Source organism: Sebastes umbrosus, chromosome 21 (assembly GCF_015220745.1).
Source record: "Sebastes umbrosus isolate fSebUmb1 chromosome 21, fSebUmb1.pri, whole genome shotgun sequence".
NCBI classification, from domain to species: Eukaryota; Metazoa; Chordata; class Actinopteri; order Perciformes; family Sebastidae; genus Sebastes; species Sebastes umbrosus.
Window position 1 is genome coordinate 5,564,353 of NC_051289.1, and position 26,771 is coordinate 5,591,123.

Consider the following 26,771-nt stretch of genomic DNA (forward strand, 5'->3'; position numbering starts at 1 on the left):
AGCAAAAATAAGAAATTAATAAATAAAAAAGTGGGTATAGGCAATTTCTTTTTTAATTTAACGAAATGTATTTATTTTAAAAATTTTCAAATGTAATTATTGAGGTGAGGTGCACTTCGCCGTTGCCTGGTGTGAATTACATCCCAACAGAGATTAACCTCAAGTTTAACATATGTTTTAGATTTATGAATCCTATTTCTGTTCCCAGATAACGATTTGGCGTTCACACTGTGACACAGACAACATCAGATTTATGACAGCGACGCTCTTGGAAAGCCAGACATTTTCTTCTCTTGCTGCTGCTGCTGCTTCCTTTGCACGTGCATGCGATGCCTTGCCTATCCAGCTTGTTTGATATCTCCTATATATCTATTTCTATATCTATATATATATATACATATATACAGTTTGTGTAGCTCCTGTAATTAGCTTTAGTGTCCGATGTATAGCTTTAGCCTGTAGATTAGTGTACTGTCGCTCTAGCCTTTACATGTGATTCTCTGTGTCTTGGGCTTCCTGTAAAGTCTCTCCGTGCCGCAAGCATGCTAACCTCGCCTAGCATTGTACTCCTCTACCGCGCTTGATCTGACTATCTCTATCCTCCGTCTTTCTTCTTCTTCTGCTTGAAGACTGTCGCAGCTCTGAACGTAGAGTATTATATCTATATATGTGTGTTTAGTCCCTCAGCATGTCTCTGAAAGCTCTTCTCTGCTCTGCACCTGTACGACCTTTTTCTCTCTTTCTCTTCCGCTTTCGCCTTCTGGTAGCAGTGACATCGTATCCTCGCGCTTTCCTCTCTCGGCTGCCGCCGCCGCCACGCTGTCGTCCTGTTTTGCGTGTCTGAGACAGGTGTGTTGACTCGTGTCATGGTGTCACCGTTTCTGGTTTTGTTTCACCAAGGGCCCTTGACTCTTATGGGATGTATGAGAAACAGAATCAATAGGATTTTAGACTTGATTGTCCAAAAACTTGTCCAACGCAAGTGTTGTTAGCCTTTAACACAGAAGTATAGAACATATATATATATATATATACCCTGGTTTCTTGCTCACAGGAAATATTGTTTGAGAACTATTAAAACCCCTAGTACTCAGAGTGCAGTTCACTTTCACTAAATATGGTACGATTTTGAATCATATAATCTGCAAACTGCTGTGCTAGCTTCTCTCAAACATTCATTTGTCCTGAATTATATGTTACTATTGGGAAAATAGAAATAAATATTGTCAAAACAAACATTATTGGATTCTTTCTTTTCTTGTTTTTCTCAGACACACATTAACATTTTCAAAATGCTTCATACCGTGGGCCAAAAACACAGTGTTATGTGAGCTGAAGAGTTTAATTTGTTACATAAACTGGTCCTTGAACAGCAAAGTGGGACATGAAAAGTGGCACTTTAACAGCACTACGAGATAAGGATGTATCAGCGGTGCCAGGTCATGTTTATGTCATCATGTTAGTCACAAAGCTGTACATCAGCACAGAGAGATGGTTTGTAATCACTGCCTATAGCTAGGTTTATGTGTCCAGACTGGACTCAAAAAATGCAGGACTTTTGGGCTATAATGACATGCAATTGAACGGGCAAACGCAGTATGCAGTATACAGTACATACTGCATACTGCGTTCATCAGTAGTATGCAGTATGTGACGGTTAAAGCGATGTATTTTGGAGTATGCTAGACGAGGCTTTAGCCTTTAAACCAGCTCTTAAAGCACTGGACAAAAAAACAAACTCGTACCACTATTGCAATATTATTGAAAAATACAACTTTGATTTTGTTGTTTATGTTGTGCTTGTTTACTTTATAAGATACTGCAGGTTTAAACAATTTATTCTGACAGCTCATAGTGAAGTCAGACAAACAGGATCATCAACGAGGGGAGACGGTAAATATAAAATATTGATCCGAAAAATGTACGTTACTCAAACTGCTTTTTCAGTTACAGCAATTAAACAGTGGACTGATCTCCCTACGGATATTAGAGTTATGTTAAAAAGGGTCATGTTGTCTCAGCAGGTATCTCTCTGCCCCGTCAGAGGCAGCTCTTTGCTCTTATCGTCAGCGAGCTACGTCCACAGGCGATTGTGGAGCTTTTCAACTCCAAAAAGGCAGATAATCACAGGTTCCTGCTGATTTATAATGGACATATGTGTTGTGATATTTAAACAAACTATCCGTCAAGAAGGAAATAAAAGCCTCTTGTCTACAGACCGGTCTCTAGAGAGCTCCAGCCAGCTCATAGCGCTCTGTGAGAGTGACTACCCGGCTGGCGAGGTAGCGACCCCAGCAGGCGATAGCTTTGTGGAACTTCTAAACTCCGACAACGGTGGAACAAATGTTCGATTTGCCATCTAACTTTGTAAAACTGCCAATATTAATAATTTACACAGTTGATTTCTCGCTTCAAAAAACTTTCAGAACTGAATTTAGTGATGAAATAGCGACAAAAAATGTAAAAAAAACAAGCCGTTTTTGGCTTCTGTTATTGTAGCCTGTACAGTTCCAGCGCTTTGCATTGTGGGATACAGTAGGCGAGTTAGACTGGTCTAATGCATACTGGAGATTTTTACAAATCAGTACGACATCCGGGTATTTTTGACATACTGTAGATTTTGATTTTGCATACTGCATGCTACATTTAGGCCAAATCAGTACTTACTACTAGTATAGTATGAGGTTTTGAAAACAGCCAGTGAGTTTTGTTTTCCCCCACGGCGTAAACCGGATGTGACGTTTTGTAGGCGTTGCCATGGATCCCAACTGTACACCTGCAGACTAGAGCCGATGGTTCCAGACCGTGTGCTGCACCGCTAAAACGAGGCCGACAGACGCTCACTGACAGACCCCAAACCGTTGGGGACCCTCTGGAACCAGAACCTGAACTACTGAGAGCAGTTTGGGGCTATTTTTATCATTGTATTTAGCTAATTTAATGGTCTGCCTCTGAAGAAGCAGTGAGAGCCGTTAACGAGCCGTTAACGAGCCGTTACTGCTGACAGTTGAAAGACTAACGGTCGGACTAACGGTTTTGGTGAGTTTTATTTTGTTTCTGTCCAGTTTCAAAGTGTGTTTTAACGTTGAGTTAACAAGACAATTAAACCTGTCTTAGTTTGGTGTAAGAGAGAAACATTAATTCACAAGGTGTACGGTTGTATTTTTCTGATTAAGTGTAAGAATATTTCCTTCATTGACTTTTGTGAGTTTATTTTGAAATTTATCAGACGAAGCGAATTCACCGGTCTGTCGCAATGCATCCTGGTACATGTAGGCACAGCTTCGCAGCAGCAGAAATTTCCTGTCAATATAGCACACACTGGGGAATTTATTTTTTCAGTGGTCTACATTTACTATCAGCACTGATTGGACAGCCACATAAAAGAAGGTGAATTTTCCCTTTTTTTAAACGAAATAACTCATTGATGTAAAACATGCCAAGCCAGTAATAGTTTATTTATACTGCACATTTAATTTCAGGGGAAATAACAGTGTGCTTCACATAAATATTAAAAATTAAAACAAACAAACAAACAAAACAAAACCATAAAAATAGATCTTATCATGCATTCCAATAAATAACACCATAAATTAAGTATAGATTTGAACACTTTTCTCACCAAAATATAATAATATTGCCTTTAATTAATTAAATATTATATATATACATAATCATATTATTAATTATATTATTATATTATAATATAATATAATATAATAATTAGATTATATTACTATATCATCATAATTATAATATTATTATAATTATATATATAATTATGTATAATATATAATTAAATAATTAATAATGCCTTTCTTCTTCTTATTCTTCTTCTTCTTCTTCTTTTTCTTCTTCTTCTAATAATAATATAAATGTGGAAATTTGCCTTCAGCTTCACAGGTTGGTTAAAACACATCATAGTAAATCACTATACATACAATAAATAGCACAACATGCATATATGTACAGACAACACGGGAATGGTCCCAGTGTGAATTGTGTTTACAAATTTAGCAAAGTTATTGCATTTGGTAGGAAGGATTTTTGTAAATGTCCATAAAAAGATGTTCTAATCAGAAATGACTGATGGGGAAATGTAAAAAATAACAGCTCATTGACACAATAACGGGAAATTATATTTATATAGCAAAGATACCAGCCACATTTTCAGTACACGCCTGTTTTGAGGTAAGGTAAAAATACACTCTGTCCACTAATGATCATATTTTTTTGGGTTTAAAGAAAACAAAAATAGTACCACTCCAGTAAAAAAATGTGATATTATTGTGAGCAGCATCACTGGTAGGTTACTACTGCGTCTCTAGATGGCACTGCTGCCCCACTATTTAGTCATGAGGCAGCAACAGAGTGTATTTTTACCTTTCCTCAAAATAGGAATGGACTGCAATGTGGCTGGAATTTTTGGCATATAAAAATAATTTTCCGTAGCTGACAAAATGAGCTGTTATTTTTACATTTCCCTCTCAATCAAATCTGATTTCAACATCCTTTTATGTCCAAACGAAAGAAGAAAACACATCCCAGACTATGTGAAAGGTTCCCAGATGGTTTACCTCATCTGTCCCTCTCGTACACTGACGCACAGACAAATAGGAAAGTACCACATGGGGATAATGGGAATAATCTCCTTGACAAAGACTCACAACCAGACCGGGAATCACCCTGTTTGTTTATTCTAGTGATAAGATAAGAAAGTGAGATATACAGAATGTTTTACATAAAACATCTGGGCTGCACACTATCAGCTGGCTCTGTGAGTGAAGGCGCTCAGAGGAAGTGGATGTTATAACATTACAAATATGACATGTAATCACTCAGTTAGTTAACTGTTTCCACACAGTGGGGCTCTGTGTTCAAGATAATTCAATGCAGTGATCAATCCCCAACACCTTGGAGCTCCAGACTCCAGTTATTTTAGCATGTACTGTGGTTGACAACTGTACCTAATGTTCTTCCTGTATACTGTTGATAGGTTGTGGCTTCCATTTTACAATGTGTTACCATGTACCGCTACCAAAGCTGAATAGATACTTAGACATGTGGGTATTGGGGCTGCGCAATATACCGTTTTTTTTATCATCATCGCGATGTCAACTTGCGCGAAAGACAGTGATATTGCACTCAGGATTTTTTTAATCGATCAGTAGAAAACTGCAGTTTAAAGGGTCGTAAATCATTATTTTTCTATCCAATTTGTTCAATAAAAGAATGTTGAGAATAGTTTCATCTCATTCTTTTAATTCAACAAGCAAGTCGGTATACTGAAAGCAGTGCACTTTAATATCTGTTTATTTATCGCAAGTAATAACGTTATCGCAACATTCAACAACATTATCGCTTATTGCATATTATCTTCATATTGTGCAGCCCTAGTGGGTATATATTTTATTTATATATATGTCTTTAAATAAACAAGTCCTCTTTTGTTTGCTAAGTTGTAGGGAGGTTTGTCTTGAATGAATAAGATTTCTTTATAGTCGATTTGTCGTTTTTTATGCTTCTTTTCATGCCGAATTACATATTTCCTAGAAACTTATGAGCACATCTCTGGTAAACACAAGATTTAAAGTGTTGCTTTTGTGTGATTATTTTATGGAGAAACTCAGTTTTCCAGATCTAAAATTAAATATAAAATTTAATTGAATGGAGTAAATTTTATAATAAAACAGATAAAAACTATTCTAGCATTATATAATATATAAAATAAAAACATAAAAAATTAAAATCTAACACCTTTCTCATCAGTAGATGTGACATTTTGCTGGACTGAATGGGCTGACCAACCAGCTGACCAGCATCAGGCCCCGCTGCTCGCAAGGCAGAAACACAGGTAAGTAAATAAATGTAGACTTTAGTTTTAACCATTAAAGCAGTTTTTCATTGTTGAGCCCTGCAAAGAACCACAATTTTTGGAGGGAATCATAGCTAACTTAGCTAACTTGAACTGCAAAAGATGAACTCTGGTCAAAAACAAAGATAAACGATAAATAATCGCAGAAGATCGGCAAGGTAGCTATAGTGATTTTAATTATATGCGCTGTACAAATACACTGTCACATAAATGAATGGACAAAGCCTCAGACGCACGCACACATGAAGTCATTACATGATCCTCCCTTACAGCCCACATGTGGAGTTTTACGACACTGCAGAGCCACAGAGAGACAAAATGACTTGTCAGCTCATCATCCATTAATTATCATCAAGGAGGAATCACCTATGTGTACTCTTGACATCACATTTTGGATTCTGTTGGTGTCATGAGACCAAATTAATTTCAATCAACCTTGACACACTGCCTCTGCGGACTCTGTTATCTCCCTGACAGGCAACTCCGCCGAGTGTAAACATTTTGCCTTTTTTACAGATTGAAAATTAACTCGAGGAGTAATAAGAATAATGACTCAATGACCAAGCCTGACATTTCTCAGAGATTCCCCCCTGCACGCTTCCTTCCTCTCAGATGTTCCCATATGAGCAGTTCATCACCAGCGTCACCTGGATGATCTGCTCAGTGTTTGCAGCAACCCCCCCCGACCATGTGGAGCACATCACAGGCCCTGTATAGCCCCAACGCTCTAATCCCACATGTGATTACACAAAGAAGAGACGAGCCGCTCCACCCAAACACACACGGGTCGCAGATATGTAGCAAACATGTCATAAAGTTTAAGCCGGAGAAGTTACTCTTTGCTGTGTGATTTATGAGCAAACCAACAGATGGTAAAGTCAGGGTGACTGGCTGGAGAGAGGCTCACCAAAGCATTTTGACAGAAAGGCCAAAAGGATTCTCGTGCTTCTATAAACGACTGAAGTCTTTCCTGAAAACAGACCGTGCGTATGTGCGTGTGTGGCGGCTAAGCCGAGCCAGATGTTGGTGTCTGTCGGAATTGGTGGCGCTCACCTCACAGCCTTACGTTGCCTGAACTCTGCCTCTGCCCTAATGTCTACCCAGAAGCTGGTAGGCCATCCGTTAGTGTTTGGTTTCACTCTGACACCGCTCAGCTAACACATGAAAGCCCGGTCACCTTAGGGGAGAGGCCGCATGCTTGCTTGACAGCAGGAGAAGTTGCAAAGACCCATTTTTCTCGCTCCACATGTTGTTTTATTTATCAGCTGTCCAGGCAGGAGTTTGCCACTAAACATGGATTTGTTGGTTTGGAGGTCAAAAGAAGTCTAAGGGGGTCTAAGTGTTTCACCTCATTATTTTGTTTTGACTGTTTTGATTCACTGTCAACGCCCTCGCAGCATCGCTTCCAGACGCAGCAGGCAGCTGTTTCCAGTGAAAAAGCTCCGATAAACCCGCTGTAAGCTCCCTGCTCAGCACCAAACAGCAGACAAACAAAGTTAGCGACTAGCCTTTGAAGCTAGCGGAGCATCAAGCTGCTTAAGAGCCAGATATTTTCTTCAGAAGTTTCTAGAGAGCAGCAGAGTTAATGGACCAGTTTGTAGTATTTAGGGGGATCTATTGGCAGAAATATAATATTAATAACTATGTTTTCTTTAGTGTATAATCACCTGAAGATAAGAATCATTGTGTTTTTGTTACCTTAAAATGAGCCGTTTATATCTACATACGGAGCGGGTCCTCCTCACGGAGCCGGCCGCCATGTTCCTAGTAGCCCAGAACGAACAAACCAAACACTGGCTCTCGATAGGGCCGTTTTTGAGTTGGCCGTAGTTCTCCTACACGCTTAGCACACGGGAGAAGTTTCTGTTGGTTGCCGTCTGCAACCTCACTGCTAGATGCCGCCAAATCCTACACACTGCACCAGTATACAAGATCAATTTTTGAGCTTTTGCACTGCAAATAAAGGCATCAACCAGTCACGTTGTGAGAAACGGGATGAGTTGCGCCTATATTTATGAAACAACAACACAGACGGCAAACTTAACTACTCCTTTCAACCATGACAAAGGCAGCACAGACTAGATCCACTCCTTCCAGATCTTAGCAATTAGTTTAGACAGTATAATGTTATCATAACCAAAAGGAATGATGACCAAAACTACAAAAACAAGTGTAGTTATAAGACGATTCATCTTTTCACCTGCAAATCACCAAATCCATGCCTGCTGGTTGCATCTGTCTCAATAATATAAATACTGGACTATTACACTTTAGCAGACTACTGTACTTTAGTCAAAGATACTCTGTTGAGCTCACTTTGTTACTCAAAGTCAGTCGTACTCATTAGCTTCTGTGACCTCGCCGTGCACCCTGCCTGCTACCTAAGCATACACTATGTACTGTTGCAAAGCACTGCACACACACACACACACATACACACAACACGCCGCTCAACTTATTATGGTATATGCAGAGTCATTTGTATGGATGCATTCAGTGAGATAGTTAATCTGTAAGCGCCTGTCGGAGAAAGCAATTAACCTCGCGGACCACCGGGGAGTTGATATGAGTGAGAGAGCATCTCGCCGCCATTTAAATATACACCACAGGGACTCGCTCGCTCACATTCAGCCAACCTATTATTCATCATCAGCGCTTTAAACGGCCTCTTCATGAAGACAGCTAGACAGGCCTCAAACCCCTTTTGCATATACATGTGTATATTGTACACACACACACACACACACACACATAGAGGTATTTATTTCCACACCCAGACTGACTGATCCCCGTGGATCTGGAGTTTCAGAGTGCCCTTGACGCAGAAATGATTAAGGTCAGCTAAAGAACAAGAAAATTAAATGCTGCATTCCTGGTGATCAGGGAATTTACCAGACACTGGAGGGAACTATGCAGAGCCCCTGCCAAGTCTGGAGAAGGGAGATACAGCACGTCCAGCATGATTATTTTCACTGCCAGTTTAGATTTCAGCGTTCCAAAATATCCTACAGAAAGCAACTATTGCTCATGTTGTACTATGACATTTATACAACTTTTGGTCAACTTTTTTGTGTTTGTCCGAGCGAGAAACTTTTCACAGGCCGTTCGATATGAATCCCACTTTTGTGTTTGTGGCTACTGACCTGCCAGCCCATTCGCTCATGCATCAGTGACCTCTCTAATGAGGAGACACAGATGGACGGAGGAGGAGATTGCGATAAATGAGCGAATGCACAAGAAAGGGAGGAAGATGGAGATCAAGCAGTTACTATAAAATCTAGAGATATGGGTGCAGTGGTTTTGCACAAAACTGTATTGGACTTTTAGTGAGACAAACTTCTCTCAGAGGCAGAGGAGGTAGTGATAAAAAGAACCACATTTATAGCTGCTTGGCTCTATGGCTGGCAATGTCTGCAGAGTGAAATATCTCAACTACTATTTCATGTATTGCCATGAGATTTTGTACAGACATTCATTGCACCCTGAGATTGAATCACAATGACTTTGTTGAAATTTGGTGCATTGTACTATCTAGTGCCATTATCAGGTCAAAATATAATTTACATTTTATGACCAGATACCTGATTACATCTCCATCAGGCTTAGCTTTTCTGAAACCACAGGAACATTGAATGTCGCCGTTTCTGAATCAAAAATGCGTTTTCTAAATACATTTCATATCAGCCTCGTATCACGCTTGCAGAAATCCACAATGCCACGTGGTTAACGCTGTGAAACGACTGGTTAGGTTTAGGCAACTAAATTACTTAGGTTAGAAAAAAGATCATGGTTCTAATCATGGTGTTAAAATAATAATGTAACAACCTTACAACCTTAGTATCCGTAAACAACAACTGTCCTTAGTGGACTTTCTTACGTAACATTACATATTACGTACTACTTGGTTGCGTATATTGTTACGTAACAGGTTTAACAACGTTACGTAACAAGCGTCAAGTCAGCGTTTACTTTTGGTTTCACACGGGACACTAACAGCTGCCTCCTGGCTGAAAGTCCTGTGTTTGTTTGACCCGTCCACCACCCTCTCATCCAGACTTTCTTGCTTGTTATAAGCATTATTAGACCACGTAACTTTCAATAATGCCCGCTCCATATACTACGTCATTTGCTCTGACCGAATGCAAAAAATCCCCAAAAACATATCAACATTTACTCTAATATATCCATGATTTCTTTCCTGGAGACTGGACTGGTACATGAATGTTTAGTGCTAATAAGCAAATTTTAGCTTGCTTAAACAAAAACAAAGAAGAAGAATCTGAATGCATTATACCTGCTTAACATCAGGATGTTAGCTCTCAGCAAAACAAAGTATTTGTACTGTATTTGCAAATTGTCATTACCTGTTTTCCGGTCATTCATGATGACTATAACAACGTTCATTTTATAAAGATCAGTCACATACCTGAGTTTGAAAAACATGCCACGACTGAAAATGTCCTGTCTAGAGGATTTAATCCAATTGGTGTCATTCAATAGTTCATGGACATGATTTACAGGTTTTGGCATAAAAGCAAAACAGCGAGATGAAAAATGTTTTAAAAATGGCCAGACCTATAAAATTTTTGTATCAAGTCAGCGATTCTTGGCAGTTTAGACCGTTCTGAACACATAATAATTGGCACTAAAGTTTAACATAACTTTGTACCGTACAGAAGTGTTTTTCAGCTGCAACTCAACGTAGAAATCAAGACGTTTCAAATGCCCAATGGATTTAATTTCCGTATTTAGACTATTTAATGTGATTATTTCTTAGAACCCAATGTGCTGCATAAAAAAATCAACGACATCATTACAAACATTCTTCGCACCCCATAAATCCACTGTCGAGTACCAGTGTAACACACGGCGAAGGATTGCAGCATCAAACCTGACCACATGGTCTAAACATTTCCCTGTCGACAAGAGGCCTCGGCTCTTACAGTAACATCCGCTTCTGATTAAAGCTCCAGCTTTGTCCTTTTTAAGTCAACATTGGAGCAGACTGGGGCCAGGTTTGGGTTAGGAGGGTGTTCACCTCGACCGCAACATGCACACACGATCAAATGATGCAGATGCACATTTAGAATATTAAGTTAAACATAAAAGGAGTCCTATTAGAGGTATTGGACAGTTTAGTTGTGGAAACAGTCGTGCTTTTGGACTCATCAGAGATCCGTGTTGTGTTTAAGTAATTTCCTTGCATACCACTGACTGTTTGAGTGAACTCCAAACACAAAAACCTTCAGAAAGCAAATAAACTCACAACAGATGCATTGCGGTGATGAAAGATGCGTCTGTTTTATCCACAGATACACTGCTATGCAAGTCTGGCACCTTTTGTGTTTTCATATAACAATATTTATTAATTTAATTTCCGAATTCTTTGGTTGATTAATTTATCTTGACTGAGACATCAATCTGCGCCAAACTTTTATTAACTCTTGGTTTTATGTGTGTGTAATCTGCAGATTGCTTGTCTCTGCAGATGATGTCTTCTGTCACTTGTTTGAGTTTAATGAGTCTTTTATCGCTAGTTTTTACTTTGTGCTGTTGATCATAGTAGTGATCAATGTATGCTTCCAGGTCTGCTATAGCTCCACTGTTGGTGATTAGCTCAAAAGTATTTCAACTTTGTCTTTCAGAGTGACGCCAAGATGGACGCCACCTCCGTACATCGGAGTCCCAGAGTCGTGTTTCTGGCCACCTGATGAATGTAAGTCCATACTCTCCTTTTAGCTCTGGCCTCCACCCATTCATGGAGGTCTGACGACCGATAAGCCTCTAGGGGGCAAGGGGCAATATTTCTGGGGTTCTGGTGTAGCCAGCGGATATCTGGGCCAATACTTCCTTTTCCGCGATTATATTATTAATCGATTATCAAAATAGTTGCCGATTAATTTAATAGTTAACAACTAATCGATTAATCAATGAATCGTTGCAGCTTTAGAGTTGCGAGACCATGTGTACGACCGCATTGTTTCTCGCCAGTTTACAAGCTAACAACAAGCTAAATCATCATCAGAGTTAGCCGCTGGGTTCTGAGATTGCATTTCGGCCAATGCGTTCAACCTCTTTAGCTCTTCACTCGGACTGTTTACCTGCATTCAACCAAAGCCTGCTCAAACATGATTGGTCAATACTATTCACACTACAAACGCTTCTGATACCAAAATCTTGTCCCGTTGTTGCCTACATATTCTGCATAGAGATAAGGGTTAAAATACTAACGTAAACGTAAAAAAAAATACCACCCTTACCGGACTTTCTTACGTAATGTTACGTAACAAGCGTAAACTCAACATTTACTTTTGGTTTCGGTCTGGAGACTAACAGCGGCCTCCTGGGTGAAAGTCGTGTGTTTTCTGACGACTGGGCTGAGTTTTCAATACACGCACACTCCTCTCCTGTTTTTTGTCTGTTTCCTGCTGTTCCTCTCTGTCCCCGTTTCTCTCTCTGATGTCTCTGAAACTCTTCATGTGCTGTGGGTCTCATTTGATCTACAGCGTCAGACATCTGGAGCACTGCTCCACTCAAACACCTGTTTTCAATTCAGGCAGCCGACAGAAACATTTGATTGTTTCTCACAACCAGACTTTTTTCCCTCTCCCTCCCGTTGACTCACAGACTATTTGTTATGTTTAAGCTAAAGAGCAGCTCTCCTATAGGTAATAGATGGAAGAATAATTTGAACTTGATTAAGACCAATTGAGAGGAAAATACACTGTATGATTTTCCAGGTATTATGTCTGCAATTTTGGCACCTATAGCTGTTGCTTTCAAATAGGTTCAGTATGTTTGAGATTAACAGAATGAGTAACGTCTGAATGTTCAACTTTTACTCTTTAACTTGATGGAAAATAATTAGAAGAATTAAGTCCATATGAGATGTCAAATGATGTGGCTGCACAGGAATGCTTTACATTATGCTAAATGAAATACATATATACTGTAATCAACTAAATTGTGAAATATCTTTCATCTCTGATTGTTGCGGATTAACAAGCTGTGAACAGTGTTATTTATTTTCTGGCGAAACATATGTACATTATATTTGGTGTTGAACAAGAATGCATGCATTGACATGTGCAGGGAGCCCAACCACAGAGCAAAAAAAATCACTAAACATAATGAAGTGAGAATAAAGAATGTCCGTGGCTTCGCTGCCAACTCCCTGAAACACTTAATTATGCCTAATTGTTTAGAGGAAAGAACACACACAGAGGCAATTAGGAAGGAAATGCATGGGCAACTCTTCACAGGGAAACAGCATTTACGCAAAAGAATAACAAAGTACAATGTTTGCACAATACTATGTTAAACTATATGTGTGCAAATAAACGTATGATAGAGGCTATCACTGCTTCTATTTGAATATCGCCTACTTTTTTACCATATATGACATATTATTATATTTTTCTCATGTTTGACAAATATATGCATTCTATAGTGTAAATACAAAAGTCTGGTTTTATAAAAGGCAAATAAATATCATCAAAAACATCATCAAATACCAACTCCTGCTTAGGAAAGTTTACATATGTGTGTATAGCTCTTTCATGGCTCTTCAGAGCATTAAAGGGATAGTTTGACATTTTGGAAAATGCATGTATTCGCTTTATGGAGTATGGATGGATGAGAAGATTGATACCAATATGAGGCCAGCAAGAGCAGCTGGGTAGCTTAGTTTAGCACAAAGACAGGAAACAGAGAGAAACAGCTAGCCTGGATCATAAAAAATCCACCAACCAGCACTTCATTTTTTTACCTTTTTGTTTAAAAAATGGTGTACTGTTCTTAGCTAAGAAATAGTCCGGTACGTAACCCCCCTTAAAATAGCGAATGTTTGTACACTGCAGTTTTTGTACAGATTAAACAAACAAGATTTGACGTGTTAATTATTGAGCTTTAGAGGTGCTGGTAGGAGTATTTTGTTGCCTTTGGATGGAGCCAGGCTAGCTGTTTCCCCGTTTCCAGTCTTTGTGCTAAGCTAAACTAACCAGCTGAGAGTGGTGTCTATCTTCTCATTTAAAGGACCAATGTGTAGCATTCAGGGGGATCAATTGGTAGAAATGGAATATAATATCAATAAGCATGTTTTCTTTAGTGTACAATCACCTGAAAATAAGAATCATTGTGTTTTCGTTAGCTTAGAATGAGCCGTTTATATCTACATAGGGAGCGGGTCCTCTTCACGGAGCCGGCCGCCATGTTTCTACAGTCGACTAGAACGGACAAACTAAACACTGGCTCTAGATAGGGACATTTGCGGTTTCACATTTTCATGTTAGCCACTGTAGTTTTCCTACATGTTTGGCACACAGGAGAAGTTTCAGGTGGTTGCAATCTGCAACCTCACTGCTAGATGCCGCCAGATCCTACACACTGCACCTTTAAAATAGTGAATGTTTTTACACTGCAGTTTTTTTTACGGATTAAACAAACAAGATTTGATGTGTTAGTTAGAGAGCTTTAGAGGTGCTGGTAGGCATATTTTGTTACCTTTGGACAGAGCCAGGCTAGCCGTTTCCCCCTTTTTTCAGTCTATATGCTAAGCTCAGCTGAGAGTGGTATCTATGTTCTCATTTAACTCTTCCAGAAAGTGAATAAGCGTATCTCTCAAAATGTTAAACTAAAATGCCTAATGATTTAATATAAAAAGGTTTATTACATACAGTACGCAAGTTAAATATGTGCAGGAACGTAAGGATATACATATTAAACGTCTCATACAAAAGTAGGCATGCCTCATACATACAGTACATATATAAGCACCACTGCACATACAGTATATGTACACACACTCATACTATACAGACACACACACACACATCCCATAAAGAATTGGTCACTGCTCAACCAGCCGAAGTACTTCAAGCAAAAGCAGTACTTACAGTATGTTAATCAAATGAGATTTCACAATAAAAGTTTAAACAGGTGATGACACGTACATATAAAACAATAGTATGACAAAATATGTGTAATAGATGAATAACTTTCATCTACCAGTATTCTCTCTTAATTTGGTAATTTGTTGAATCTGCTCTGCAATTCAATATTGTGCAAAACTGTCTTTTCTTTTCTTTCCACAAACTGTATTAATGACAAAGGCTTCATCCCTTCTTGGATCACACCGCAACCCAGAGGATTGAAATGTTAGTGCCGCCCTCGTGTGTTATCTGGTTAACTCGTCCGCGGATACAGTCCAGAGTAACATACACCGCTGTGCCGTTCTGGACGGGAAATGAAGCTCGCAGCCCGATGCTGGCCCACTCGCTACCTTCAGGCATATGTCCAGACACCTGCTGAGCCACAGGACCTGCCTGCCCGCCCTGAACCCCCGACCGCTGCAGAGTGAGTTTCACAATATTGCAGGAGTGTATCAGCTTCAGGTTGAGGGCTATGTTTGCTGTCCCTTTCTCGTGGAATATAAAGTTCTTCCGGCTGTTTGGCTCCCCCGAGCGGGCCAAATGAACCTGCGGCGTGTCGGCGCTGATCTGCTGGAACGACAGCTGCTTATTCCTGACTGCTCCGGAGGGCAGACCAGTCCTGGACACGGTGGCAGTCAGGGCTGACGACACCGCCGAGGGAATCCAGATGAGGCTCAGCATGCTGATCCCAGTGCTGTCCCCAAAGTAGCGGATGTTGCACTGCGACGGAGATGTGATCTCAAAGCTGAGCGTGTCCCCACCGGCGACGCTCACAGCGCCAGAGAGGGTGATGGAGGTGTCCCTGTAGTTGACGCCCGTTTTGAAGGCTTGCATCGCCTCCTGGCCTGTCCCGTTGTGGTTAGTGTAGGCAATCAGGGAGAAACCCTCTCGAACGCAGGTGTGGCCCATCGAGTAGAGCGCCTGCTGGAAGACGAACTTCACAACACCGCTTTCCGTGAAGCGCACACCGCGGTTGTCGTGCGTTAGTATGATCATATACGGGTCGGACACTGAGGTCATGCGGAAAGTTGGGCGGTAGCTGGTCTGGTAGTGCGTCAACAGGGACATCTGAGCCGTCATAGCTACGGCGCCGGTGTCATGCGACAACCAGAGCAGGCTGAAAGAGGGAGTAGCGATATCGTAGACGTGAATGTCCTTGCTCTGGTTGCAGTGTTGGTTCGGACTCTTCAGCAGCAGAGTGAAGGTGTGGTTGGGCTCCACCTCGACGCCACTGCTGACGCTGACGCCCTGGAAGTACTTCCCGTCCGGCTGTTCGATGCGAACCCCGCTGAGGTCCAGACCCTCCTCCTCTTGGCTCCCGTTGAGCCTCATTCCCAACTGAAGGAAGTTCCTGCAGCTGTGCTTTATCGCAAAGTTGTGATCCAACCACACCAGGCCGTGCTGCAGGAACGTCAGCTGCCCAGCCTCGTTGGACAGCAGATCGATTCTCTCTTTTCCGTGGATGTTTAGTTGGAGCCCGGGGAAAATGTGGGCGCCAGAGGTCCTGGCATGGGGGACCCCCACACTGGCCTCCCAAGACAGGGAGAGTCGGCTCTCTGAAGGCTGACCGCAGACTGAGTCGCTGATAGCGGTGCAGGGAGCAGAAACAGGCTCTCCATCACAGTCAAAACAGGCCTGACACTCCTGCAGCTCCTGGTTGTAGAAGTAGTCGTGACCACATACGCCCATCAGTGCTTCTCTCTCAGAGACTCCCAGACACCTGAACCCCCCTGTGCAGTTAAAGACGGAGAGAATAGAGAAACCAAGGAGTGAAAAGGTGGAAAATTTGTTCTAAAATGAAAATACTAAGAGGGAAATATTATTTTAGGGATGCACAATATGGATTTTTTTTCAGCAGATACCGATAACCCATAATTACACAGGCAAAGTCATGTTCGGCCCTCTAGTAGGTGTGCTGCGCTTTCTAAAATTTGCACCAGGCCCATGCACACGTTTAGAACTGGTGGCGCTCCCTAATCCCTAATACATAATAATATAAAAAAGTGTGTTACCTGGAGTATTAAGGCACTTCACTCGCTCTCCACAGATGTTTGGTACTTCAAGGCATTCATCTCTGTCCTGCAATTCAAACACATTTTTAACGTTAATAATAGAAGGGCTGCTCCCTCTTAGTCGATTAGTCAGCTTATCGGTCGTTTTGGTCTTAGTCGACTAAGATTTCTTTAGTCGATTAGTATTTTTTTCATGCTGAATGACTTATTTCTAAGAAACTTATGAGCACATCTTTGGTAAAAACAAGATTTAAAGAGGTGCTTCTGTGCAATTCTTTGTGGAGAAACTCAGTTTTACAGATCTGTTGATTAAATCAACTAATCGATTAGTCAACAAAGTTGTATGAGTGTTAGTCGACTAAGAATTTCTTTGGTCGAGGACAGCCCTAAATAATAGGTTGTACAGAAACTGCAAATATCTGAGTTTAGTTTTATCCTAATGAGGGATGAGTGTGAACATCTTCCCTCCAAATCAGCTGTTATTATATTTACTCATTGCTGCCATATGCCTGAAAACCTCTGACTGATCCCACCATATGACACCACAACCATCAGCTGGAACTCATTCACACTTGTGTGTGTGTGTGGTTTTCACACATCAGATAACACCAATCTAGTCCAGATATCAGTCTCACCATCATGAAAACAGACATCAGATCAGTATTTTAAAGGGCCATACCTGGCACATCCTGTCTGCAGTGGGAGAACATTGTGAGATCAGAAAGAAACCTGGTGGACACATGGTGCACTTCTCACACTGAGGTGTATCCCTCTGGAAATCACAAAACTCCTCCTGCCCGCAGGGTGAAGGGCATCCCAGTAGGGGTTGAGGAAAATGAGCCTCTCCGACTACATCCATCACCTTCGCATCCACGTCCATTTTGTGCACAGCGTAGGACTTCTGCAGGTGGCTGCGGGCCTGGCTTTGCAGACCCGCCAGGTGGCTCTCGAAGTAGCTCTGCAGCTCACCCTGCAGGCCCTGGAAGGAGACCTGTTTGACGGTGTCCGAGAGGAGGCCGTACTGGGCCTTCACCACGTCCATCTGCTCGTACATACGCCGCTGCTGGTCCAGGATCTCCCTCTGCTGCGACAGCAGTGCCTCCTGTTGGTCGACCAGCTTCTGCTGCAGGTCTCGGATGACCATCTGCTGGGCTCGCAGGGCCTCCACCAGCTTCTCCTGACCTTTTGCCAGCTGGAGGTGTAAGATGAGGGCATCTTCTGAGGGAACTTCATTCTCCCCTGAGGGGCAAATAATGCAGAATGAAATATGGGATCAGACAAGCTCTTATTGTTAAACACCGCTGTGGAGGAAGTGATTAAATGAGATTAAGATTCAGGAGAAATACTGCTGGAACAAAGTGTGAACACTCAGTGACCCCAGTTTATTGGCCTAGCTGGCAAGTGCAATGAAAGTTTCCTGTGTGGACCAACATCAAAGCACTCCACATCTTCTGACTCAGAGACATTTTTTTTTCCAGTTCAGCTGCTCTAGTTGCTGTGCAGAGGCTGAAGATCAACAAAGTCTTCCTAAAATAATCCCATTTTGCAGATCACTGGTGAGGAAAGGGAGTTAAAGTCAATAAAGGGTATAACATGCATGGTTAAATTATAGGCAGACTGTTTCCAGAGCAAGATAATAATTCATCAACTTCTTTTTGAAGATTGCCACTCAACCAGAAATGCCTCACAGTGGTTTGACTGCTGCGTAAAGGACATTTTGAAGAAGATAATCAGTCTATAATCGTCTCAGTTAAGATGTTAGATGATGATGATGATGATGATGATAGCAGACCTGGCTTGATGTCACATGTGAGCTGGACTCCCAAAGGCGCTCCGCCAAGTTCCGACGACGGATATCCAAGCTCCGGAAAATCTCCCAGAAACTGCGCGGCTCTGTCGGACAGATGGAGAGGAGGAGGAAGCTGGCTGGCGCTCTCCTCCGAGCTGCATCCTTCTCCCACACAAGACCTCGCTCGGGCTCTCGGCCGGATCCTCGCCGGCAGTCTGCACTCGATCCCTCTGCAGTCTCGGGTGTCATTAGTGGGATGAAATTGTTTCACAAGAGCGGCGACGCAGTCTGCATCGGTGCATCCTGCAGGGAGAACTTCTCTCATCCGTGCGCCTCCGCCTCCACCTCCACCTCCACCGCGAAGTGGCTGCACAGCCGGATACGCATCCGATGCTGCTCTCGGTGAACCCGGGTATGCGTGGTGCTGGCTGGCGACTATCTGCGCCGCTCTCCCCTGTGTTGTGGGGTTAAACTGCCGCGGAGGTCTGGAGGATCTGCCCCCCGGGCAGTGCGCTCCGGTGCACGGTCTTGGATCGGCGGTTTCCGCGCCGTAGCAGTGCGACCCTCGGCAGATCTCTGCGACAGCTTGCAGTGATGCCCAAGACAGCAGCAACAGAGCTGGTGTTACTAAAACCATTTTTTTTTGCTTCAGCTTTATCTCTCTCCCTGCAAAAGAAGAAGAAAAATGCAAGTTAAGATTTTGATTCCCAAATGTTGAAAAAAATCTCCAAAAACTGTGCATCATCCTTTCAGATGAGACCTCTCTGTCACAACTAAAACCATTTTTTTTGGCTTCAGTTTTATCCCTGCAAAAGAAGAAAAATGCAAGTTAAGGTTTTGATTCCCAAATCTGGAAAAAAATCTCAAAAAAATGTGCATCATCCTTTCAGATGAAAACCTCTCCGTCACAACTAAAAACATTTTTTTTGCTTCAGCTATATCTATCTCTCTCCCTGCAAATGAAGATCAATGCAAGTTAAGATTTTGTTTCCCAAATCTGGAAAAAAAATATCTCCAAAACTGTGCATCATCCTGGTGTTACTAAAACCATTTTTTTCCTCAGCTATATCTCTCTCCCTGCAAAAGAAGAAAAAAATGCAAGTTAAGATTTTGATTCCCAAATCTGGAAAAAATCTCCAAAACTGTGCATCCTCCTTTCAGATAAAAACCTCTGTCACAACTGGAAACAAAGTTGAGATCTGAACATTACCTTCAGCTCCAGGCTCCGGTGAGACTGGCTTCCCCGACTGTCAGTATATGGAATAAAACCATTAGACACAGGCATTACTGGCTCTCTCCATGCCTGACCCACTCTGAGGGCTTCTGCTCTACAATGTCAGTATGTGGCATTCCTGAGACTTAATTAGCATCAGGTTTCCCCGGCCACAAATTAACCCTTCACCCTCCCTCTTCTCCATGCTGGAATTCCCCATTGAGGTGAAAGAAGGCAGAAACATTTTCTAAATTTAAGTATTTGCTCCCAAATGGATTCTTGTTTTTGAAAATCTTTTTATTTTATTTATTAGTTATTTTCTATATATTTATTTTCTGTTTATGTGTATCTTCATTTTGTTAGAGGTGCCATTTAAAGGGACTGTTTGTAACGGGATCCCATGCACGCTTGCGTGTGGCTGGACTCTCCGCTCCTCTGCCTGCTTGCCTTCACTCACATACCGCACGCGTTCTCGCTGTCTCGCTCCACCTCTAGACGTGCATGCGCGCACACTAAACACTGCAGGAGAGTTAGCAGCTCTGAGAATATCTAGTGAATGTACAGTGGACGTTTGTGCAGAAATAAATTCTGCAGCTCTTCCAGACCAACAGAGGTTTTCCGTGTCTTGTGAAGGGACGGGGCTCCGCAGCGAGAAACATTATCGTCTCCGACCGGGTGCCGGTGTCTTCCCTGCGGGCGCAGTAGGAAGACGATAACGTTTCTCTTCCTGCTTCAGCCCCGGCACCGACTCGCTAGGATCAGCATTGATTCATGGAGAGACCTTCGTCTGGTCAGCTAACATTACTGCCAAGCAGGTGAAATATAGAGTGATATTGTGGTTTTAGCTGACGTGTGTCGCCTCACTGTTTTGAGCGATGCTCGTTAATGTCTATTTAGAGCGAGCAAGCGCGAGCCCGACGCTGACTTTCGTTGACTTAACGGCCACAAATGTCTCTGTTAACAAGCATTTCTGAAAGTTACAAATAGTCCCTTTAACTGTTTAATTGTATGATTGATACTGGGAAGCTGTGTATTGATTTTGGCTCTGTAAGAAAGGGAAAAGTTAAGAGAGAATGGGTGGGTGTGGGGGGGTAATGTTATGTTTGTTAAAGTAAATCCTGTATTGTATATATTGCATAATAATGCTGATGTTTGTATAACAAAAAAATAAATAAAGACATTGTTAAAAAAAAAATATATATATATATATATATATACATATTTGCTCCCATATTCATGTTAAAAGAAGAAAAACAAAGTGATATTGTGTCTATGCACGATGTCCTCCAGCCCTGTCATCTTTTCTCGGATGATTGTCACTTTTCATTTTGCTCACTGTTGACTCCCCTTTGACCTTATGGACACCCCAGTTGCAGAAAAGTGTGTGAATGTTGAGACAGCTGCTGGTCCTCAAACCCAGTGTCCTTCAGGTTATACTGGCCTTGTCAACACCCGGCGCCCCGTGTTTATAGACGGAGCCCACAGAGGTCAAACTTTTGTTGAGGGGACCGATGGCAGGAGTCAGGAATGTGAAACCCACAGCTGGTTTTCGGACCCTCTCATTTTTTTTAGTGCTTCAGCACAGCAACGTGTCCAGCGGGAGGTTATCTGAGGATGATGTCCACATGTTTGGCAGGTTCTGATGTAAATATCTGTTTGATTATTTCAAGTCAGGCAGGTATGGAAGACAATTTACGCCAAGAAAAGGAAAGAAAATTATGAAAAATTAGACATTATAATAAAAGTGATCTTCTTTGACTTAGATTATCCTTAATTTTGATTTATAATTCTGACTAAGTATCTCATAATTCAACTTAATTATTCAAAATATTAACTTATTATCATCTCAAAATTCTGATGTATTCTCACGTAATTTCGACTTGGTTTCTCATATTTTTAATAAGTTCTCCTAATTTTGACATACTATTTTATAATGTTGACTTCGTAACTCAAAAGTTGTTTGACTTATCATTTTAATGATTTTGACTTATTCTCTCAAAACTTTGATATATTTTCTTAAAAGTTTGAACTACCACATAAATTTGACGTATATCTCATATTTGTGACTTATCTAATAATTTTGCCTTAGATTTTCAGCATTTTTAATAATTAATAAAACATTTGATTTAATATCTCACAATTGTTTTAGTATCTGCTGACTTAATATCTAATAATTTTTAAATTCATAAATTTAACTTATCTGATTTGTAAGTAATTTTGCGTGCAATAACAACGCCTTTGTTGCTTTTGTGAGTCATGTGCACGCCATTTAGTCTGTATGGACTGCTATGTAAACGCATCTGCGTGAATATGCTACGGCCAGAGCTAATGATGTAGAATAAAATGTGAGAAAGAGGTGGATGGGTCCAACAAACATAGGTCTTTCAACCAAGAGACCAGTGTTCTAGTCCAAAAGTGCGTTTTTCATACTTCCGTTACGTTGTTTATGTATGTATTTTACTTAGTTTACGTACTCATTTTAAGCCCAACCATGGTGATTTTCCTAAACCTAACTGTTGTCATTATCGTAGTTTTGTCGCCTAAACATAACCCTAACCATTTCAAGATAATGACATGGTATTAAATGACACACGAAAAAGCCGTAGATCTCTTGCCCTGGTAAAAAACATGTCCCTTCCTGGTGCGTCACCTGACCTTGAAACACCTGCTGCCTTTATCCTTAATCCTGCCATTCACTCAACAAGTTGATCTGGTGCTTAGTACCCCTAGTGTCTACGAAAATATAAATAACATCACAAATAATAGTAGTGAAATAATCCAACTAATGAAATAGCCTGATTATTATTACTTTTTTTAATCTTGTCAGTATTTTTTTACGTGGCAGAAATGGGCCTCCATAGTGAGGCAAGTTTGACTCATGTTAATAAAAACAAACCACAGTTTCATTGTTTGTTGGATGCTGATGGCAAATAAATCCGGCCAAGCGGAGCAGGAGGGGCTGATTGGAAACTTAAATTAGTTACATACATACAAAAAAATCCAGCTAACTGTTATTTATTTTCCTGGTGTAAACATTCAGAGTGGATCAGCGCTGCACAAAGAAAATAAGTGATGCAGGTTGGTAGCCTGAACTGCTCTCCACCACCCACTGAGCTGGAATGTATAGTACAGCAGAGTACAAACAGAGGGCACTACAACACTCCTAATGCATCACTTTTCACATCATCAGTATGACAGTTTGTCCTCTGCAGTACTATATATGACAAATGCTTCATCGTTTTGAAAGGTGCCCACTGGTTTTCATTATCACCCCATTTTCTTTCAGTGCAGAAAAGTCCAATAATGTCTTTTAGAGGTGTGTTGGAGCACTCTGATTTAATATAATGGAGACTAATAGCTTCAACGTATGGCCTCTCTTACACCTCACACCTTACCATCTGGGGTTCTGCAATACTTTAAAACCAAAATTACTAGCCGAGGGCTTTGTTTTGCAACCTGTAAAGAATTAAAGGTTGGTGTGTAACATTTAGGGGGATCTATTGGCAGATATGGAATATAATAAGTATGTTTTCTTTAGTGTATAATCACCTGAAAATCAGAATGGTTGTGTTTTCGTTGCCTTAGAATGAGCCGTTTATATCATACGGAGCCAGTCGCCATGTTTCTACAGTAGCCCAGAACGGACAAACACTGGGGCTGTATTCGAAACCACATACTATACTTGTAGTATACAGACTGATTTGGCCAAAATGTAGCAGGTACGGTACTGGCTATAGTTACAACAACAGCAACCAAAAACGGCTTGTTTTTTTTACATTTTTCGTAGCTATTTCATCACTAAATTCACCTCTGAAAAATGTTGAGGTGAGAAATCAACTGTGTAGATTATGAATGTTTACAGTTGTACAATATAAGATGGTGAATCGAACATTTGCTCCATCGTTTTTGGAGTTTAGAAGCTCCACAAACTGCCGTGACAGCTAGCTAGCGCCTGCCGGTGTCGCTACCTCGCCAGCCGGGCAGTCACGCTCGCAGACTGCTATGAGCTGGCTGGAGCTCTCCTCCTCTCTAGAGACCGGTCTTGTAGACAAGAGGCTTTTATTTCCTTGTTGATGGATAGTTTGTTTAAATATCACAACACAAATGTCCATTATAAATTAACGGGAACCTTCGTTTATCTGCCTTTTTGGAGCTGAAAAGCTCAACAATCGTCCGCGGGCGTAGCTCGCTCTCGAGCCGGCCAGTGACGCTCACAGAGCGGCTACAGAGCAGCAGGCAGTGGTGAGGGAAGAGACGAGGAAAAGGATAACCTGCTGAGACAACACGACCGTTTTTAACATTACTTTAATATTTGTAGGGATAACATTCCACATCATTCCACTGTATACTGCGTACTGCGTTCATCAGTAGTATGTAGTAGGCGGTTTTGTATACAGCCTGGTTAGGACATTTGCGTTTTTGCGTTGACCACCGTAGTTCTCCTACCTGCTTGGCACACAGGAGAAGTTTCAGTTGGCTGCACTCTGCAACCTCTCCGCTTGATGCCGCCAAATCCTACACACTGCACCTTTAAATCGCAACTCCTACTCTATTTGAAATGCACAAAGTTTGTACTACAAAAAATAACAATCTTCTACAGTGTCTTGACTCCATTGCGTGATGTATGAGCAGAGCATACATGACCAAAAACATCAGTATCTACCCTGTTGGACCACCCTCAGTGATTGACTGCGACGACACAACAAAGCAGAAAAAATCACCCTTCCTTTGCTGCCGAGCTCCACAACCGTTAATCAGCGTATCTACTTGAGAAATGTTCTCCGAGGCACCGGCGTGCTTGCGTTTTAGGAGATGCTCGGCGCTAATGGGAGACTGCCCACGGTGTCCATCTGTTTGTCAACCCCTGAGAGAGGAAATGAGGATGGTTGGGACACATGCCTGTACCACGAGTGTTTGTTTAATACATCACAAGTTATGAATGGCTCTTGGACGTGCTCAAGGTTATTTGGTTTTCCCCCCGTGGTGCTCGGCTTCACTGTATATGATGACAGGATTTTGCCATAGAGAGGGTGGTCTGCCTCTCCCAGTGGAGCTGAGGCTGGTCTTTGGGGGATAATAGGACACAGAGGGGCTAATAATAGCAAAATTATGCAAATAGAAAGTCATATTTTCCTTTTTAAACACATTAAGGAGGGTAGAAATGAAGGGAAATTGTTCTTCTAAGCAAAATTTGCATCACAATCATCATTCCTCGCTACTTTTTGACCTTTTCCAAATATTTTGACGCCTCTGTAAGAAGAGGAAGAAGAGGGATTGAAAAAAGATCTTGTTTTTTGGCCTCCCAGGTTGACTCAAGGAGAAATGCAAATAAATAGAGCTATCTGTGTCTGCCTGGTCAGATAAGAGCCAGAGGCTATTCATAGCTTGACAGTTTGTCTCTCCTTGGTTCCCCCCCTGAAGATAACCGACCTTGTTGCACCACACCAGTGTCTTAAGATATTCCTTCCTGATTTTAAGCGAAGAAAAAAGACGCTTGAGTGTAAGTGAAAGCAACTTCTGTAAGCTTGAGTCGCCTAGAGGAGGTTTGTTTAACTTTATTTGAATACTTCTAAATGTATGGATCTGTCTAGAGGTGACAGACGAATTTAGAACACTGGAGCTCTGTTGGAGTCTGGTGTTCACCGCTGTGACGTGCCATATTACCACTCCTGTTTAAAGACCTGCTGTAAATCAGTCTCAGCAAGGTGAATTATTAACCAAGACCGCCACATTCCTCCTGCTGAATCAGCCGTTTTCTCGATCCCGCCGAGACCTCGCTTTCATTTCTTCTTCCAAACACTTCACCATCTACTCAAATGCTTGTCAATCAGCACTGTGATTGGGAGTCACAGCTTCTAGCAGTTCTTGAAACAGTTGTAGTATACAGTGGAGATAAGGAGGCTGTTAATAAAGGGGGATAGGCCCAGCGCTGCCCAGACAAGAGTGTTGTGAAAGTATTGAGCTTTGAGAAGGAATGCAATGACAGGTCCGGACCTGAACTTCCGCATTAAGCAGGAAGAAGTCAAGAGTCAAGAAAGCCAGATTCAATCGACATCAACACACCCAAAATCTGCCCCGTATATGACTGTTTTTTCTGGTGTTGAGCTTTATTAGAGGATAATAATCTGAGGTGGAACTGGTGTCCATGAAGCTTGAAACTAACTGGTGAAACAAGGATTAAAACATTTGACAAAGGTGAGTTACATCTCTGCTTGATTGTACCTTCAGTTAACGGTGAACACCCATAGCTGCTTTCCTCTGAGCGTATGTGACTTATGTGAATCGTTGTTGTTTTTTAGGTGATTAGGCTGTCAAATAAAATCTCCTCCAGCTGGAAGAACAATACAGATAATATCCTGCCAAATTTTGTGATTTAAAGCCTCTTTGGTACAGACTTATATATTATACAAAACGGCTATTGTCACCCAGGATGTTATTGTACTCACGAGATAAGGCTTAATTAGGTCGCTGTACAGCGATAAGTCAACCATTAAGCTATTTCTAATATAATGAAAAGTGTGTTAGTTCATATGTTCTCTTGTCTGGTTTCAACTGGGTGGACCCCGGCTCTGATTTCAGACTGCTGTATGACTCAATAAGCACATGAAACCGATAGGGTTGGCCCCTTATTTTAAAGCTAATAGTGCTGTCACTGATGATAGGAACATTCTGTACATTTGGCTTTTTTGAGATGAGATTAAATCACAGAAAAATGAGCCGAGTTACTTATAAGCTGTACATCATTGTTGAGTTGGAATGCTGGAGTAAAAGTAAAAAACATTTTGTTTCTGACTGCTGTCAAGACAGAAAATGCTGCAATATATGTTTAGACAGACTGTCCAATGACTCATGCGTGGCAAAAAAAAGGTTGAAGGATAGTTTTTTCCATGTAAAAATAACCTTAGTGGAAATTAGGTCCATGTTTGATTTCTACATAAACTGCCCTCAGCAA

General features: G+C 41.4%; 2 protein-coding genes across 6 annotated transcripts in view; one reads left to right on the forward strand and one right to left on the reverse strand.

Annotated features, from left to right (window-relative positions):
* Positions 1 to 2,829: 2,829 nt before the first annotated feature.
* LOC119480236 (amyloid beta (A4) precursor protein-binding, family B, member 1 interacting protein) overlaps positions 2,830 to 26,771 on the forward strand; it is a 48,651-nt gene continuing 24,709 nt past the window's right edge. Inside the window, exons 1-3 of one of the 4 annotated variants that reach the window (XM_037756302.1) lie at positions 2,830 to 3,039; positions 5,770 to 5,854; positions 11,521 to 11,591. In XM_037756302.1, the coding sequence (XP_037612230.1) occupies positions 11,586 to 11,591 (6 nt within the window). In that variant the 5' untranslated portion in view covers positions 2,830 to 3,039; positions 5,770 to 5,854; positions 11,521 to 11,585. Of the gene's footprint in view, positions 3,040 to 5,769; positions 5,855 to 11,520; positions 11,592 to 25,797; positions 26,015 to 26,771 lie in introns of those variants that run through there. The other 3 variants (XM_037756300.1, XM_037756303.1, XM_037756304.1) reach the window with 3 other exon arrangements.
* si:ch211-37e10.2 lies at positions 14,037 to 20,363 on the reverse strand. 2 transcript variants are annotated; one of them, XM_037756299.1, is made up of 5 exons: positions 19,817 to 20,363; positions 18,610 to 19,272; positions 17,497 to 18,056; positions 16,818 to 16,884; positions 14,037 to 16,535 (listed from the first exon to the last, which is right to left on the reverse strand). In XM_037756299.1, the coding sequence occupies exons 2-5, from the start codon at positions 19,241 to 19,243 to the stop codon at positions 15,004 to 15,006; spliced, it is 2,793 nt and encodes a 930-aa protein (XP_037612227.1). In that variant the 5' UTR covers positions 19,244 to 19,272; positions 19,817 to 20,363; the 3' UTR covers positions 14,037 to 15,003. The 2 variants fall into 2 exon arrangements, with proteins under 2 accessions (XP_037612227.1, XP_037612226.1); XM_037756298.1 differs by having other exon boundaries at positions 18,610 to 20,363.

Bases quoted from the DNA above. Each gene is read 5' to 3' on its own strand.
- si:ch211-37e10.2 (XM_037756298.1), bottom strand. From the start codon at position 19,351: ATGATGCACAGTTTTTGGAGATTTTTTTCAACATTTGGGAATCAAAAT. The intron at 18,057-18,609 runs GTCTGCTATCAT...TTTGCCCCTCAG, and splicing joins CACATGTGACATCAAGCCAG to GGGAGAATGAAGTTCCCTCA. The intron at 16,885-17,496 runs GTATGGCCCTTT...TTTGAATTGCAG, and splicing joins CTGCAGACAGGATGTGCCAG to GACAGAGATGAATGCCTTGA.